The sequence below is a fragment of the Canis aureus genome, chromosome 10, assembly GCF_053574225.1.
Source record: "Canis aureus isolate CA01 chromosome 10, VMU_Caureus_v.1.0, whole genome shotgun sequence".
In the NCBI taxonomy this organism is placed as follows: Eukaryota; Metazoa; Chordata; class Mammalia; order Carnivora; family Canidae; genus Canis; species Canis aureus.
The window spans coordinates 62,377,840-62,397,215 of NC_135620.1; the positions used below are offsets into that span (position 1 = coordinate 62,377,840).

At 37.4% G+C, this 19,376-nt stretch overlaps 1 protein-coding gene and 1 long non-coding RNA gene across 2 annotated transcripts in view; both read right to left on the reverse strand.

Moving 5' to 3' along the window:
• The window catches only part of LOC144322576 (uncharacterized), an 89,906-nt gene extending 70,924 nt beyond the window's left edge, over nt 1-18,982 (reverse strand). The window contains exons 1-2 of the long non-coding RNA XR_013388188.1: nt 18,807-18,982; nt 15,447-15,596 (exon numbers count right to left, since the gene is read on the reverse strand). This is a non-coding gene — a long non-coding RNA (uncharacterized LOC144322576). The remainder of the gene's footprint in view (nt 1-15,446; nt 15,597-18,806) is intronic.
• LOC144321770 (olfactory receptor 13C3) lies at nt 14,414-15,367 on the reverse strand. Its single transcript, XM_077911015.1, has one exon. The coding sequence runs from the start codon at nt 15,365-15,367 to the stop codon at nt 14,414-14,416; it is 954 nt and encodes a 317-aa protein (XP_077767141.1).
• Nucleotides 18,983-19,376: the final 394 nt, after the last annotated feature.

Below are 19,376 nucleotides of genomic sequence, written 5' to 3' on the forward strand. Positions count from 1 at the left end.
AATAATGCTTAAATATACTTGTGTATACACATCTAGCAGTTTGTACTTTATTTTTAAAAAACAAATTAATCTTCTGATTATCCCTATTTATTTTTTCAAATGTGAATGACGGAATGTGGCCAAAGCTATCCAGCCTATAAATAAAAAGTAGAGCTTGAAACTCAGATCTTTGCCAACAAACTGCAGCTGCTCGGGCTACAACATCACAAGTTAGTATACCTTATTTCCACCTGACTAGTGTCAGAAATTTTGGCCGTGGTGGAATAATACAAAACCAGCTATTTCAGTCTTCCAAACTTTTCATATGCATATAAATTACCTGGGGAATCTTATTAAAATGCAGGTACTCTTTTAGTTGGTCTGAGGCAAAGCTTGTGATTCTGCATTTCTTCTTTTTTTTTTTTTTTAAGATTTTATTTTTAAGTAATCTCTACATCTAACACAGGGCTCAAATCTACAACACTGAGATCCAGAGTCGCACGCTCTACCTACTGAGCCAGCCAGGTGCTCCTGTGATTCTGCATTTCTAATAAGCTTCAAGTGTAGGTCAAAGAAGCTGGCATGGGGCCATATTTTGAGTAGCAAGGCTTTAGTTTATCTATAGTGAGTTGGCAGGCTATCCAGATGTTTCTGATCCAAATAGATTTTTTTTGGTTGTATTATATGGATTAGCTTAACAACCTAGAAAATGACTAGAAGGACACAATCCTTTGTGTTTTCCAGTGAACAAATTCCAGAGCCATATCTCACTGTTCAGTACAATTCAGAGAATAATACTACCGAAAGACAAATTTCATAAGAGAAATATAAATTTTTGCTGGACTACTATGTGTAGGATATTTCTGAGAGCCTAACCTGAACTCATTTCTGCTCCAAGCTGAGTAAGGATAGGAAAAATATAACAAGTATCTGTAATCAAAAAACTCACAACTCAGGGAAACAGTAGAACTACATATAGAACAATTAGATACAGATTATAATTACACTGTGCGACCAGAGTGTTCACAGGAGGAGGAGGCTAGTAAGAAATAAAGTCAAAGGAGAGTTCTAGAAGAATTTCAAACAGGTTGGATCTGTAAACATAGAAGAGTCAAGGCAGGTTTGGGAGACAATAGAGGGAAGGGGTATCCGAGAAGGGAGAACAGGTTGAGCAATGTTGTTTTGTTTTGTTTTGTTTTGTTTTTAACTTTACAGGTTGAGCAATGTTTAGTAGTAAGCATATTGGCAGTACCTCTTTTTCAGACAAGGGGGTTTCTGTGGAGGAATGATGAGAAGCACATTTGATAGGGTAAATGAAGCAAGCACACAGAAAGTTCCAAAAATAAGGCAGATAAACTGACACTTATTTTTGTGGGTAAGGGGCCCATCATTTGAAGCACCAAGCACAGGGTGAGTGCTTAGATTTTAGCTACCCTCCAAACTTAACATCACACAGTTTGACTTTATCAGATGTTTGAGCAGATATGTGATATTGGAATTAAAATGTTTAGATTAGGGACACCTGGGTGGCTCAGGGGTTGAACATCTGCCTTCGGCTCAGGGCGTGATCCTGGGGTCCGGGATCAAGTCCCATATCCGGCTTCTTGCAAGAAGCCTGCTTCTCCCTCTGCCTATGTCCCTGCCTCTCTCTCTCCCTCTCATTCTCTCTCTCTCTCTCTCCCTCTCATGAATAAATAAATTAAAAATCTTAAAAAATAAATAAAATAAAATGTTTAGATTATTTAGGTTATCATTAATTATGGACTGGTACACACACACAATTATCTTTTCATAATCATCACCAGTTTTCAGAGTAACCAGAATCTCAAGCTAAGGCCTCACATAAACTAACAGTTTTGAGAACGTCACCATAAGCTCACTACCCTACTCTAACACTGCCATGTGATAATAGGTGAGAAGATTGCTCTACAGTGTATAATGTCAGTCAGAAGCCAAACTCAACAGAGTATTGAGGTATCAATATCAGAGGTAGTCTCACTTCAGAAAAAAAAAAAATCAGTTACAGAATACAAAATAGAAGCTTTCAACTTGAATGAGAGGTGCAAACGAGAGAATATTAGATCTCCAAATTAGAGATGAGAAAATTGAACCTCAAAGCAAGTTTTGTCTATTTATTCAGTTAACAGTCAGAAGTACCTAAAAGAAAAAAACACCTATAATTTATTTAAACTTAAATTTTTTTAAGTTTTTTAAGTTTAAAAAATTTAAAATTTTTACCCAGGGGCACTTGGTGGCTCCGTCAATAGTTCAATAGTTGGTTGAGCGGCCAACTATTGATTTCAGCTCAGGTCATGATTTCAGGGTCCTGGGATCCAGCCTGCACCAGGCTCCACTTTTAGGAGGGAGCCTGCTTGAGTATTCTCTCCCCCTCCTTCTGCCCCTCCCCTTGCTCATGCACTCTCTCTCTCCCTAAAAATAAATAAATGAATCTCTTTTAAAAATCTGTATAGGGGATCCCTGGGTGGCGCAGCGGTTTAGCGCCTGCCTTTGGCCCAGGGCGCGATCCTGGAGACCCGGGATCGAATCCCACTTCGGGCTCCCGGTGCATGGAGCCTGCTTCTCCCTCTGCCTATGTCTCTGCCTCTCTCTCTCTCTGTGTGACTATCATAAATAAATAAAATTTAAAAAAAATCTGTATAGAAAACATATGTCAACAACAGAAACTGGGCAGCAAAAAAAATGGTGAGTATCTGTGAATATATTGAAGTCATAGAAGCAAAACTTGACTGTATGCAGTTAATAATATACAAGGAAAATTGCTCAGTCTTGAGAATTTAGTAATTCTTATCATGAAGGAAGAAGGTTCAGGACTATGGGATTGAATCATATGCCCAGATGGTCTATTTCTCTGAAATGATTCTAAACTCATGGTATGCTACTTCTTAGGATATATCAAAGTTCTCCCAAAGTGGGGCTTGGAAATTAGCCAAGGAGTACTTTTTTTTAAGATTTTATTTATTTATTCATGAGACACAGAGAGAGAGAGAAAGGCAGATACATAGAGGGAGAAGCAGGCTTCCTGCAAGGAGCCTGATGTGGGACTCCATCCTGGACTCTGGGATCACACCCTGAGCCGAAGGCAGATGCTCAACTGCTGAGCCACCCAGGTGTCCCAGGAGTACTTTAGATAAGAGACAAAAGCTGTCTCATTGGCCTAGAAATGAACACAAAAGGAAGAAGATATTAATACATTCGCTTACCAGGAAATGTAAAATGTTCCAGATCCAGCCCATTTGGGGTCCAGGCCTGGGACAGCCTATTGGCTTCTCTTTAAAAAAAAAAAAAAATGTAGTGACAATATATCTTAAACCACTTCTGTGACATACTTTAAGCCTTCTCCTCCTGGACGTAAATTCCCTCACCAATTCAAATCCACCTTGAGCCAGACTTGTCTTGCTACCTTTATTCTTCTCCCAGAAATCTAATAAGATAGCAAGAGACATAAGGAAGGAGCTTGTCTGTCTTGCTCACCACTATTCCTGTAAGGTCTAACAAAGGGGTTGCACATTATGAATGGATTTTGACTGAACAGGTAAAGGTTTACTTTCTAGACTCTTAAGAAATGTCTCCTGTGTAGTATTTGTGGACTCATATTCAAAGAAACTTTCATATACCCAAATTGCTCACTCGCAGCAGGCTCTAAGTTTCAAAAAAACATGTATCTTTTAGTCAATACTAAGAGGTCATCTTATATAGAAATTTACCAATTTATGTAATGAAAGTAGAGCAGGATCACATACTACTCACTTGAATGGATACAGCACGGGACTATCCCAAGTGAAAAAGTGCTTGGAATTAAGAATCAAAAGCTCTAGTTTGAGGTTCTTTTCTTTTAATATACAGTCTCAGTTTTCACATTTGTGAAATAGTGATCATTGTCTTATTTTCTCTCACAGGTATCCTGAGGCATATGGAAACTGCTTTATGGATTGAAAGGCATTATACAAACAATAACAATAATAATAAATCATAGCTATTTGGTAATAATAAATTAGTACCCGTATGGTCTCATGCCATTCACATTTTAAATCTATATTTAATAATAGTTTTAATGATAGATTGAAAGGGTATGGTGTCATGGTAGTCAAGACTCACCTGGACACTGATAAATTATTTCCACCTCCTAGAAGACCCAGTTACTTTTTCCTAGTGTTCATGTCTGCATTCTGAATTAAAGTCAGGAGTGCTCGCTTCAAGCAGCACATATACTAAAATTGAATTAAGGTCAGGTTCAACAAACAATGCCAGATTCCACAGATGTGGAAGACTAAGTATTTGTTATGCCACAGTTGCTGTCACTGTTCCCCAATTCCCAAAACAATTTAAAGTTGGAATGAGAGATCTGTGGAACGGAGAAACTTCTGGTGCATTAGGGACAGTGTCCCACAGACCCAATTAAGAGCGGTGCTGGGAATAAATGGTGATTGAACCACAGCTCAAAACTGAAATGACATTCTCCTACTCTTGTAACTTTTGGAAACAGGGGCAGATGTTCACCAAAGAGACTTTCTGAAATATGAGAGCTTTTCAGTTTAAAAGAGCAAAGTTAATTCAAAGTAAGATCTTGATTCAAGTGATAATTACCAAAATGAATTGGTAGAATTGAAAAATGATCTACGGGGATCCCTGGGTGGCTCAGGGGTTTGGTGCCTGCCTTCAGCCCAGAGTGTGATCCTGGAGTCTCAGGATCGAGTCTCTCATCGGGCTCCTTGCATAGAGCCTGCTTCTCCCTCTGCCTGTGTCTCTGCCTCTTTCTCTCTCTCTCTCTCTCTCTCTCTCTCTGTGTGTGTGTCTCTCATGAATAAATAAATAAAAATTTTAAAAAATGATCTAGATATTGTAAGTGACATAAAACATATTTGCAGATATTCAATACATTTGAATTAAATGTATTGTCATTATTTGGGGGGATGAAAAAATACAGATAAGCAATAAAATTATTAAATTTATAGGACAAAGTTTAATTCATATGTTTAAGGCCAAAAAAAGTTTTCAAAATCCCAGAATGGATAGTTTGGAGCATGAGTTCAGATAAGTAGATAGCACATTATTGAATCAAAGTATTTCAGAAAATCTATTGAGCTATATTATAGATGTTAACACTTAGATTCTATAATTTTCCAATAGGTGTTATATTTCACTGTAAAATATCTAAATTCTGGAGAGCCATTTTGAGAAGGCAAGCCCATGCCCGAGTAGGAAACTCAGTGACCAATCACAGACTGTGGTCCCAGCTACTGACTGGGAAATAGCCCTGTCACCTTGTTACTTGGCTACAGCTCTGTTTGACCTTGATCCTGCCAGCAACACCATCTGCCAAGGGACCTGACAGGAATCATGCCACCCCATGTCCCAGGGAACAAGCTCACTGACCTCAATCCCAGCAGTGGACCCTGAGGTGGTCCATGACCAAGCTCCTGCCATTCCCAGCCAATAGTGCTGATTGTCTAGACACCAGACAGGTGACACACCCAAGACAGGCCCTCCAACTTCTGTCTGACTACAGATCTTGAATAGGTCCTGTAACTCTGTTCCAGTCTGTGCAGTTCAGGCTGGGAACACCCTGCCTGCCCAGGGATCCACCTAGAGTCACACTTGTCTGAGCTCCTGGAGGTAGACCTGCTTGCTGACCTCAGTCTGACTGTAGATCTTATAGCAGCCCCACTACTGGCTCCAGTCCTTCAGAGCTACATCAGAGAGCAGTCCTGCCCACCAAGAGACCTACCAAGAGACACATGTGTCTGGTCTCTCAAGGTAGGCAGTTGACCTCAGCCAACTGCAGATCTTGAAAGGCTCCAGCTCCTCACACCATAGTATGAGTGGTCCTGCCCTCCCAGAGACAAGCCCAGGGACCTGTTGGGAGCCCCTGAACCATCACCACCCCCACAGACCTGGAGAGAGCTATGCACATCTCTGTACCTGATAATAGGCCACCACCTGCAAACCCTGAAAGAGACCCTTGTCCCAGCACCAGAAACTGATATTGACCAAGGTCTTGGAGACAGGCCCACTCACCCTGGGACATGAAAATATATGAAATATAAATTTCACTGCTAAAGATAAATATGAATACAAATAGACTATTGTATACTATAATGATGGCATGTAAATCACTTTTAATACTAGCACATAAATTAAAAGACAAAAGTAGTAAGAATAACACCACAGAAATGTGTTGATAGTGGGGACCTGGGGGCTCAGTCGGTTAAGCTTCTGCCTTTGGCTCAGGTCGTGATCCCAGGATCCTAGGATGGAGCCTCACATCAGGCTCCCTGCTCAACAAGGAGCCTGCTTCTCCCTTTACCCCCTGCTTGTTCTCTCTCTTACTATCCCTCTGTCTCTCTCTCTCAAACAAATAAATAAAATCTTTTTTAAAACTGTACACAAATCCTTTCTTTTTTAAAAGAAATGTTTTAATATAAACAATATAGACAGAAGTAAAATCTGACATGAACTACATAAGGGGGTGGGGAGTAAAGGGTAAAATTTCTGTATTTGGCTGTATTAAATTAATGTGAACAGACCAATAATGAATAAGGAGATCAAAGCAATAATCAAAAACTTCCCAACAGAGTCCCAGACCAGAGAGCTTCAATAGTCAATTCTACCAACCACTTAAAAAAAAAAAATCAATGCCAGCTCATCTCAAACTTTTTCCAAAAATTGAAGAAGAAATACTTCCAACTCATTTTAAGAGGATAGTACTACCCTGATACCAAAACCAGATAAGGATACTACAAAAAAATAAAACTGTAGACAAATATTCCTGATGATTATAGATGCAAAAAATCTCAACCACAATTTAAGCAAACCAATTCAAAAGCACATTAATAGGCTCATAGACAATGACCAAGTGGGATTTATTACTAAGATACAAAGATGGGTCAATATACACAAATCAATAAATGTGAAACACCCCTTTAACAGAATAAAGATTTAAAGGGAGAAGAAATGGGTAGGAAATATTAGAAAGGGAGACAGAACATAAAGACTCCTAACTCTGGGAAACGAATTAGGGGTGGTGGAAGGGGAGGAGAGCGGGGGGTGGGGGTGAATAGGTGACGGGCACTGAGGGGGGCACTTGACGGGATGAGTGTTATTCTGTATGTTGGTAAATTGAACACCAATAAAAAATTTATTATTTAAAAAAAAGATTTAAAACCATATGATGGACTCAATACATGTAGAAGCATTTGACAAAATTCAATTCATGATAAAAACTCTCAACTAATTAGGTATAAAAAATGTATGTCAACTTCATAAAGGTTATATGTGACAAGCCCACAGCTAACATTATACTTAATAGTAGAAAGTGAAAGCTTTTTCTCTAAGACCAGGAAGAAGACAAGAGTGCTCTTTCTTACTCCTGTATTCAACATAGAATAGGAAGTCCTATACAGAGCAATTAGGCAAGAAAAAGAAATAAAAGCATTCATTGGAAAAGAAGAAGTTAAATTATTCCTGTTTGCAGACAACATGATCTTATATCTGAAAATCTTAAAAACACCATCCAAAAAACCTGCTAGAACTAATCAACTAATTGAGAAAAGTTCCAGTTTTCATTTAAGAAAATGAAAGATTTGTACACTGGAAACAAGAAGACAATGAAAAAAATGAAAAAGCCACAAATAAGTGAAAAGATACCCTGTATTTATGGATTAGAAGAAATAATATTGTTAAAATATCCATACCATCCAAAGCAATCTATAGATTCAATGCAGTGTCTATAAAAATTCATATTTTTTCACAGTAATAGGAAAAACATCCCAAAATTCATAGGAACCCCAAAGGATCCCAAATAGCCAAAGCAATCGTCAGGGAAAAAATAAAGCTAGAGGTAACACACTCCCTGATTTCAAACAATATTATAAAGCTTTAATAATCAAAACTGTATTATACTAGCATAAAAACAGACACGAAGACAATGAAACAGAATAAGTAGCTCAGAAATAAACCCAAGTATATATAGTCAACTAATCTTTGACAGGGGTAATAAGAATATTCAACGAGGAAAGGATAAACTCTTTAATAAATGGTGTTGGGGAAACTGAATAACTCCCTGCAAAAAATGAAATAGATCCATATGCACCATATAAAAAATTAATTTAAAATGGATTAACAATGTATCTATAATACCTGAAACCATAAAACTCCTAAAACTTAGGGGAAAAGCTACTGGACATTGACCTTTGCAATGATTTTTTTTGTACATGACACCAAAAGCATAAGAAACAAAAGCAAAATAAAAGCAAATAAATAAGTGGGTCTATATCAAACTAAAAAACTTCTGCATAGCAAAAAATCCATCAACAAAGTGAAAAGGCAACCTATGGAAAGAGAAAATATTAATAATATTAATATTCAAATTCATACAACTCTGTAGAAATAAATAAATAAATAAACAAATAAACAAACAAACAAACAAGCAATCAAGCAAAGGAACTAAATAGCCATCCCAAGGAAAACATTAAAATGCCCAACAGGTGTAGGAAAGGTGCTCAACATCACCAATCATCAGGGAAATGAAAATCAAAACTGCAATGAGATAATTCCTCATATCTTTTGGGATGGCTATGATCAAAAAACAAATGATCACAAATGCTGGTGAGGGTATGGAGTAAAGCGAAGTCTTGAACACTTAGGTAGGAATGTAAATCGATACAGCCATTATGGAAAACAATATGCATGTTCCTCAGAAAATTACAAATAACTTATGATTCAGCAAACTCACTTCTGAGTATACATCCAAAAGAAATTAAATCAGTATCTCAAAGAGATACTCCCATGTTCATTGCAGCATTATTCACAATGGGAAAGATATGGAAACCTAAGCGTCTGTTGATGGATGAAAAAAATGTGATTTATACCCACACACAAACACACACACATAATGGAATATTGTGCAGCCATAAAAAAGAAGGAAATCTTGCCATTTGTGACAATATGGATGAAACTGGAGGATATTATGGTAAGTGAAATAGGTCAGACACAGAAAGACAAATATGGTATGATTTCACCTACAAGTGAAATAAAAGTAAAGAAACTGACAGGACCAGGGATTAGAATGGTGGTTGCCAGGGGTTTGGATAGAGGGAGAAATGGAAAGATATTGGTCAAAGGGTACAAACTTTCAGTTATAGATCTGGAGATCTAATGCAGGATGGCAATTACAGGTAATTACGCTCTATTGTATACTTGAAATTTGCTGAGAGTAGATTCTAAGTGTTTTCCCCACACACATAACAAGGGTAACTTTGTGACGTGATGGATATGTAAATTAACAAGACTGTGGTAATCATTTCACGATTTTTAACATATATTAAGTCATCATGTTATATACCATAAAAACCACATTGAAGAACCTAAATATATATAATTTGCACCTGACAATCATACTTCAATAAAGTCAAAAAAATGTTTAAAATATGTGCATTCTGAGAAATAAAAATTTACTTAAGAAAGACTGGTATTTAAGCATGCACATACACACAAACACGCACACACACACCCACTCATACCACAAACCATACCATGTGGTATACTGAAATTCAAATGGAAATATGTCCAAGTTGCTTTTACATTATTAGATCATAGAAGTTTAGAGCTGGAGAGCTCTGTGAAAATCATTTAGTGAGATTTCCCCCTCTATAAACAAGTGAACTAGAGTAAAAGTGATGAAATAATATTCCAATTTCACAAAGTCACTGTTACTATATAATTAGGAAGAAATAAAAGCAGTCTTGCTCATGTGTTAGTGGAATCAGACAATAATAAAAATGATATGGTATGATTCTCAGACAGTAGCTAATGGTACAGTCTGAAAATATAGATCAATTGCTGACTACACATGAAAATATAGGCCTTATATGACTGAAAGATAAAGGACTCCTATAGAGGGTAGTACATTATAGGGCACTTTATGGATTGAAGGATTACCAAAGTGGGGAATACCTATGTTTATCATAACATTTTCCATAGGAATTCATAAAAGGACAAATGGAAGCCTTTATTCTCTTTTTGTAAGTAGCCCCTTGAGGACATGAGATGAGAGTACATAAAGGCTTTCAAGCAATGCAACAATGTGTGCAAAAAATATGCATCCTACTATCTCCCTCAGGATCTGGAAATGTACTTAACAATTTTTATGCTTGTAAGCAGAAAAGTCTGGAACTAAAAGCGGTTATGGGTTCCCTACTAAAACGATCCAGGAGGAGGCAAATCTGGCAAATGGATTACATTGGTCCATTACCCTTGTTTCTCAGTAAATAACAATGAGACTTGATCGAGAGAGGCATTCACTCTGGATTTGATTTGTATAACTTGGCAAATGAAGCAGAAACTCCTGCCACTGTTTAAGGCCTAGAGCAAGAGTATTATTTTAAGTTGAATATTGGTTATTTAAAGTGAAATTCAATAAGTTACAAAGCATTAAACATATACATTCTCATCCGCAAGATGTGGACTAAAGAAAATTGGAATAGACAACTGAAATCCTTGCTTACAATATTGGAGGCTGATAAGATATTAAAAGGTTGGCTTTCAGGACTGAATGAATGTGTGTTAACACTTAATGTATGTAGGATTAAAAGATCATCATTGACTATATTGTTGAGATATCCAGGGAGAATATATGGAGAAAATAGAATGAAAGAAACACTCATAGAAACTTCTATATTTCTAAAAATTTTCTTTTTCTTTGGTTGACCCTATATTCCCGTGACATAGATTGCATTAATGAGTTCTGGAGGAAGGATCAATTGTTGAACACGACACATGACAATACATCTAAATATTACTGCCCATGTTCCTAAATATAGGTCATTCCTTCTTTTATTTTTTTTTTAATTTTTTTTTCATTTATTTATGATAGTCACACAGAGAGAGAGAGAGAGGCAGAGACACAGGCAGAGGGAGAAGCAGGCTCCATGCACTGGGAGCCCGACGTGGGACTCGATCCCGGGTCTCCAGGATCGCGCCCTGGGCCAAAGGCAGGCGCCAAACCGCTGCGCCACCCAGGGATCCCCTTTTATTTTTTTTTAAATGGAATTAATGGGCAAATACTAACGCAATTGCTGGACTGTAGTATAGTTCTATTTTTAACTTTCTGAGGAACCTCTATAGTGCTTCCCACAGTGGCTGCACGAGTTTCCACTCCCACGAACAGTGTAAGAGGGTTGCTCTTTCTTCACATCCTCCCCAAACCTGTTGCTTCTTGTGTTGTTGATTTTAGCCATTCTGACAGGTGTGAGGTGATAGCTCATTGTAGTTTTGATTTGTATTTCCCTAATGAGCAGTGATGTTGAACATCCTTTTATGTATCTATTGGCCATCTGTATGTCTTCCTTGGAAAAGTGTCTACTTATGAGGGAGATAGTAGGATGCATATTTTTTGCACACATTGTTGCATTGCTTGAAAGCCTTTATGTACTCTTATCTCATGTCCTTAAGGGGCTACTTACAAAAAGAGAATAAAGGCTCCCATTTGTCCTTTTATGAATTCATATGGAAAATGTTATGATAACCCATAGTTGGGTTTTTGGGGGGTATTAAGTTTTATAAGTTCTTTATATATTTTGAATACTGACCCTTTACCATATATGTCATTTGCAAATATCTTCTATTCCATAGGTTGCCTTTTAGTTTTATTGTTTCTTTCTATGAGCAGGAGCTTTTTATTTTGATGTAGTCCCAATAGTTTATTTTTGCTTTTGTATCCCTGTCCTCAGAAGACATATCTAGAAAGAAGTTGCTATAGCTAATGTCAAAGGTTACTGCCTGTGTTCTCCTCTAGGGTGTTTATGGTTTCAGACCTCACATTTAGCTCTTTCATCCCTTTTGAATTTATTTTTGTTTATGGTATAAGAAAGTGATCCAGTTTCATTTTTTTGCATGTTGCTGTCCAGTTTTCCCAACACCATTTGTTGTCTTTCCCATTGGATACTCTTTATTAATGGTTTTTTTCTGTCTCTTACCTAGTCAACAAGCAAACCTATATGCTTCTACTTACCCAGCCTTACTCTATATAACAGACTAGAAAAAGGGGAATCACTGGCCATATCTAAATTGCTGCTAGCTTTATGGGTTGGTCCTCTAGCTGAACCTAACATCCCTACCCCAGGGAAGATAACCTGCATAAAAATTAACAAAAAGTGAGAAATCAAAGTAAAAACATATGTATGACATCCTGATGACTAGGAGAAATACCGAAAATGACATCTTTGGGAGATGGCTATATAGACAACATTTCTAAAATATTTTTTAAAGATTTATTTTGTTTATTTTAGAAAGAGAGATCATGCACACATGTACACAATCAACGAGGTGGGGGCAGTGGGAGAGGAAGAAGGAGAGTAGCCAACTCCCTGCTAAGCGCAGAATCTGACCTGGCGCTCAATCTCACAACCCTGAGATCCAATGCTGAAATTAAGAGTCCAGTGCTTAATCAACTAAGCCACCCAGCCGTACATTTAAACATTTTAAAATAATTTTTAATTTTAAAAATATTTATTAATCAAAAAATAATACACCTAACAATCTCTTAGAAATTTTCTGATTTTCCAGGGAGGGAAGCTTTATCATCAAATCTATTAATTTTCTGATCATTAATTAACATAATCATTCTTGTTTTATCAAAGCCCTACTGAACCCACTTTTACGTACCTATGGGATATTTTATCAGGTGAAAGTTTATTAGGTTCAACTTGATATAAGCCTATATAGAAGTTGCTAACATTTTTTATACTGTGTGGGAAATAATTTAAAAATTAAGATCTAAGGAGTTGGTTTAAACAATAGACAGCATTTCTACATGCCTAAAACCTTGTTGTCACATATATGAAATTAAAGAGAATTAAACAAGGATCAGATACAAACACAGGGTCTCTAGTGGGGAGGAAGGAGGAGAAGTGCCAGAAATTCAAAAGCCATCACCTGCAGGGTCTATCTAGGGCATGCCTTTCTGAATAGAACCAAAAACAACACTGATGTGATCCAACCCAGAAGACAGAGCAGCAGCTGAGGGTTTTCTGCAGTGACAATACTTCATTCCTGTTGGGGTAGTGGTAGATCAGAAGAATTCAGTAACCAGATCACTTAGGTAGAAACTTAGGTCAACCGACAGAGGATTGGCAAAGAGTGAAGCCTCTGAGTAGGAGATAGGGAGTAACATTGTAGCTCCAAAACAAAATAAGAAAGGGGAATATTAAGTAGGAAATAAAGTCAAAGCCCAGCTATCACAGTGGGCTAAGAGATGACAGAAAAGATAGATGGCATCGCCCAAAGATATCCTACACTCAGCAATGGCCTTCTAGACAAGGAATCAATAGAAAAAGGAGAAAAAAAAACTAATAGACTTACTGAGGAGTTTGAACGCACTGGAAAATGAAATAACTGGTTTTATATTCCTAGTCATTGTTTTTACCACCCCTTCAGGCAGGTTTGAAATGTTTCTGCTTTATTTGGCGGAGAATACTCACCTTCCTCCCCCTTCTAGACTAGCTCCTCTGCTAGCCTGCAGCCTAGAGAACTCTGTAGGCCTCCACTCATCAAGCCAGAAGCCAGACTCTCTTTGTAGGAACCCAAAACTTTAAAGGGCTCTTTTGCAGCACCCCTCACTTGACTTGAGTTGGAAAAAAACAATTTTCCATTCTTCTGCAGGGACTATAGTGAAACATCTCCCACCACCCACTGTGGAACCCCCATAAGGTAGAAAACTCCCTAGATTGTTCCTTCCCTGGGCCTGAGCTTCTCTTTATATAGATATAGAAGGAAAGACAAAGACAGTATGCTTTATATTAACAGAGTGACTTTTAGGAGAAGATTTTAGTTCTCATAATTATTAGCTTACAGTAAAAGAGGTGCTCAATAGTAACTTTAGTCCTCAATTTGAAGTCTTAGCTTCAATTCTGAAATTCTAGGACACTGTGAAGTAGTGCTATGCTAGGTGCTTTCTCCAATTTATTGAAGCTCTAAGTGACAGTGAAACCTGGTTTTATTTATTTCCTTATTACAAGGTAAGGTAACTATGGCTTACAAAGAACAGTCTATCCAAAGTCATTGAGGTAGTTTGTAAAATAAATTTTATACTCTTGCCTATTTCCAAAGCTATGTGTGAATGTTTTCTATTATGTTTTCATACAGGACACCACAAACAATCATTTCAGATATCACCAGGGATGAGATTCTAATGGAACTCACCATGCTTGTGAGCTCTAGATCAGGACATTTTGGAAACTGAATTTAAAGTGAACTACATTTCTCAGTAATTCTACCTGAGTAGGGCTGGGGAAGGGAAAGAATAAAAATATCTCTCCTTAACTATATAGTGTCTCCAAACAAGATTTTTACTAATTGACCTATGAGTCCACCTTCATGCCTATTAATCAAAGACCTATATTTTCTGTATAGGAAATACTTACCGAATAGGTTTTCGGTTCAGCAGATATTTTACAGCAGTTTTTACATCCTTATTCCTCAAGCTATAGATTATAGGATTTAGCATAGGGGTCACTACCCCATAAAACAGGGAAATGAGCTTGTCTGAAGTTTGAAACTTGTCTTCTCCAGGCAATTCTTGGGACTTGGGCTTGGCATACATGAAGAAGATGGTACCATAAAATATGATCACCACAGTCAGATGTGCTGAGCAGGTGGAAAAGGCCTTGTGTCTCCCTGTAGCTGAGTTCATTCTCAAGATGGTGTAGAGGATAAACATATAGGAGAAAAAAATGACCAGCAGTGGAAGAACCAGGAATGCCATATTTGATATCACCATGGTGACAATATTGAGGGATATATCAGCACAAGCTAGCTTAAGGACAGCTAATATTTCACACGTGAAATGATTGATAATATTATTCCCACAGAAAGGCAGTCGCATGGCAAGAAATGTTTGTACAATTGAGTTGATTCCACCAGAGAGCCATGACACAGAAGCCATTAGTACATACACCACCTTGTTCATGATGATGAGGTATCTCAGAGGGTTACAGATAGCTACGTAGCGATCAAAAGCCATCATGCCAAGGAGCAAACACTCTGTTGATCCCATTGCAAACCCAAGGAACATCTGCACTGCACACCCAGAGAAGGAAATGTTCCTTTTCTTTGAAATTAAGCTCACCAATGTTGAGGGAACAGAGGAAGATGTATAGCAGATGTCCAGGAAAGAGAGGTTACCCAGGAAGAAGTACATGGGGGTGTGAAGATGGGAATCGAAGATGCTTGCTATAATCAGAAGACCATTGCCAATTAGAATCACTAGATACATTATTAGAATTAGAACGAAGTAAATGATCTCAAGTGTTGGGTAACCAGCGAGTCCCAGAAGAAGAAATTCTGATGCAGATGTCTGATTAATTTCATCCATGTCATCTGCTTTTCAGGATGTCAAAGGAAAATATAACATAAAATATTTTCACTGCCAAGAAACAACTGTTACAAATTACCTGAACAATTCATTTTTTAGATGGTGTTATAAGGAGTGTTTGCTTGGAGCTCTGATATCCAATCATCTTCAACAATGCCTGTGACAAGGAATCAATGAAATTGGGAATGACGGAAGTGCCGATGTCCACTGCTAATATGCGAAGATCTACCTACGATTAGACAGACAAACAGAAGTAACCTTTCCTGCTGCTGACATGTTCCTGGATTAAGGTTTCTAAATTTCCTAATTACCAACTATGAGCCTGACTTTATAAGCCCCAGAAAGCAGGCAGTGGAGATGGCAAAGTCCACTCAACAAGGACCAGAAATGTGATTCAGCAATTATATCATGGTCACAATTTCACAGCAACTTTGATATTTATGGTATATATCTCTTTCCATGCCTGACACTTTATACCTTACATTAGTCAGTTTAAAAATTGTATATTTTATAGATATTTAATAAGAATATATTGAATAGCATAAAATAAAATTTAATGTCTGTTTAAACATAGTTAGCTGTTGATCTCATATTCCAGCCCCCTCTTAGCATCTTATGTGACTGTTCCTAGGACAAGACCACTGCATAGATCAGCTCCACATGAATGGTAACAGTCTTTGGAGAAAATTACATAGTTTCTAACTTATTCTGTAGCTTCACAGAGTATCTCTTGACTTGTTTAAGTCAAGAAAAGTCTTAAACAAGTCAAAAAACTTTGACTTGTTTAAGTCTAAGAAAATAGTAATAAGGTTTAAATATTTTATATTGTTATGTATATGTGTGTATATGCGTCACTTTATGCTTTACAAAATACAATCATTCTTTATATTAGCCCCATTTTTTTCCCAATATAAAAGATGGAACTTGTCCAAGGTTAACCAGGCAGTAAATAATACAGTGGAGCTCAAAGTTCAGATCAAGTCTTGTTCACAGAGGTGCCGGGCTGGTTTAGTAGGTAGAGCATGTGACTTTTGATCTCAGGGTCTTGAGTTTAAACCCCATGTTGGGCTAGATATTCTTTAAAAAAAAGTCTAGGTCATAGCTTCACTGGTTTTCATATATATATGTATCACCAGTGTATCTTGAAAAACTTTAGATTCTGTTTTAGAGTTCAGGGAAGCTTCTGAGACTCTCCATTTCTCATAAGTGGTTAGGTGGTACTTACGCAAAGGTCTTGAAAGCACTTGCTACTCAAGTTTAATCTACACTGAATTGACAGAGTATCCAGATTTTTCTGATCTAACCTGATTTTCTTTTGCCTTATTATGGATTGGCATGCCAACCTGGAAAATAAGAACATACTTTTGTCTTTTATAGAAAGCTCCAAATACTTATCATGTTGCTATACACTTCTTAAAAAAAATATTATTAAAAGACATATTTCTTAAAAAGCAGTTTTAACTTGTGCCAGGCTACTATAATAGATTTAGGATATTCCTGACAGCCTACCTTGAGCCTAGCCATATTCCAAGCATAGTAAGGATAAAGTAAAGAACAACGTAAAGTGTCTACTATTACAAACTCACAATTCAGTTAGGGATATAGGAAAAGTGCACGTGAAAACATAAATCCAATTACATAATGTAGTTTGAGTTAAAATTATTGATTTTCCTAGAATGAAGAAGTTTATGAGAAATAAGAAATAGTGAAAGGGAAAAGAGGGGAACTTAGTGGAAAAATTAGAGAGGGAGAAAACCATGAGAGACTCTTAACTCTGGGAAACAAACAAAGGGTTGCAGAAGGGGAGGCGGGTGGGGGAATGGGGTAACTTGGTGATGGGCACTGGGGAGGGCACTTGATGGGATGAGCACTGGATGTTATACTATTTGTTGGCAAATTGAATTTAAATTTAAAAAAAAGAAAGAAATCAGACGACGGAGAACTTAGAAAGTGTTTCAGTCTTGGGCAAGATCAGGAAGCATGGGAAGAATTAGACAGGTTTGGAAGAAAAGTGGAGAAGTAGGTTAGCCCAAAAGTGAGAATTTGAGCCAAAGATAGGAATAAACAGAGCACATCCTTTTTGAACAAGAGAATTTCTGTGGAGAGGTGGTGGCAAGAACATCTGAAAAGAAAAGCACAATAGGTGCACAGAGTGTCTCTAAGGTTGGGCAGTGAATTTGGCCTTTCTTTTGGTAAAGAAGGGGTCTATCATTACAAAGCACAGAGCATGGGTTGAGTGCTTAGACCCTGTGGTATTAGTCCTCTCCAAAAATTGCCATCATGCTATGTTTTATGAGATTTTTTTATCAGAAATATAACACAAGGAATTAAGGTATGTAGATTAATGGGATTGTCAGCAATTATTGACTAGATGTGAAAACTGATCTTTCCAAAATCACCACCAGATTTGACATTGGTCAAAATCACAAATTTAGGCTTCATGTGGGCCAGTAGTTTTGAGAATTCCAGCAAAGCCACTTTTCCCCCACTCTACCACTTGGTTTGTCTTGAGACACTAGTTGGGAAAATTACTGTAAAACAGGTTATTACAGGCTGCCCCCGTGGCTCAGCGGTTTAGCGCCACCTTCAGCCCAGGGCCTGATCCTGGAGACCCCGGATCCAGTCCCATGTCAGGCTCCCTGCATAGAGCCTGCTTCTCCCTCTGCCTGTGTCTCTGTCTCTGTCTCTGTCTCTGTCTCTCTCTCTCTCTCTCATGAATAAATAAATAAAATCTTAAAAAAAAAAAAAAACAAGTTATTACTTAGAGTCAGAAGTCCAACTCGACAAAAGGATTCTCAGTACAGGAAAATTTCAGTTAAGAATACACAAAAGAAATATTTCAACTCTGAAGATAAAGACAAGGGAATCAAAAAAATCTCAATTTTGAGCTGAAAAAAATAACCAAGAAGAGATTGTTTTTTTTTTTTCAGCTTAAGTCCAGAATTTTCTTTAAAGGAGAGGGAGGAGACAGGAAGGGAAAGATAGAGGGAGAGAGATGGAGAAGGGAAGAGAGAGAGAGAGAGAGAGAGAAAGATCTTCAACTCATTTATGTAGCCAACTCTTATTTCAAAATCCTGTGTGCCTTGAAATTGGTTCAGTTGGAATAATGAGCAGAGGAAAGATCCAAAGCCCATTATCTTTACATTACTACTATGTCTAACTGATATCATTAACATTGTATAGAAATTATCAACAGACAGGAATACTCAGCAAGAACTGTAGAAATATTAGGGTCACAAAAACAAATTGACTACATTCATTAAACAGTGCCCAGAGGAAATGGGCAATTATTCTATAATTATTCTATACTACTTATAATAAATCAAAATTCTCCTCAGCTCAGAAATTGGTCAGAGGATGCATTGGATAAGGGACATGAGCACTCTAATCAACCTAGTCACTAATGCAAAGAGAAGAACGCAGCAAGATGTTGACTTACTAGGTAGGATATATGGAGATGGTCCAGGTAGGTCCAAAGGTCCTGAAAAGCCTGTTGGCTCCCTGTTGCAGACAACTTCTAGGCAATGCTTCGAAGCTACCTAAACTGCTTCTCCCTGCCACCGGCTCCCAGTATTTCCCTCCTAGGCAGGAAACCCCTTACTAATTCAAACTCTTCTTGAGCCAGGCTTCTCTTGCTAATTCTGCTCCCAGCTCTTTAAACTGGTTATCTGGTTACATTGTGAGATAACAAGAGACACCGGAGAGGGAGCTTGCCTGTTTTGCTTATCCCTTTAACATTTAAGCCTAATACAGTGGCTGTATATAATAAACAGGGAATTTGATTAAATAAAGGCTGACTTTCTAAACTCTTAAGAAATTACCCTACATAATATTTGTGGCTTAATGAGAAGGAAAACTTTAATGTGTCATATTTATTTTGCAGCAGATTTTAATTTTTTTTAGATATCTTTCAGCTTGTATTAGCAAGCTGCCATCTTATACAGATAATTAACAATTTATACACTGTCAAAATAGAGGATCATCTAATATTCATTGGAATATATATGAT

Bases quoted from the DNA above. Each gene is read 5' to 3' on its own strand.
- LOC144321770 (XM_077911015.1), bottom strand. From the start codon at position 15,367: ATGGATGAAATTAATCAGACATCTGCATCAGAATTTCTTCTTCTGGGA.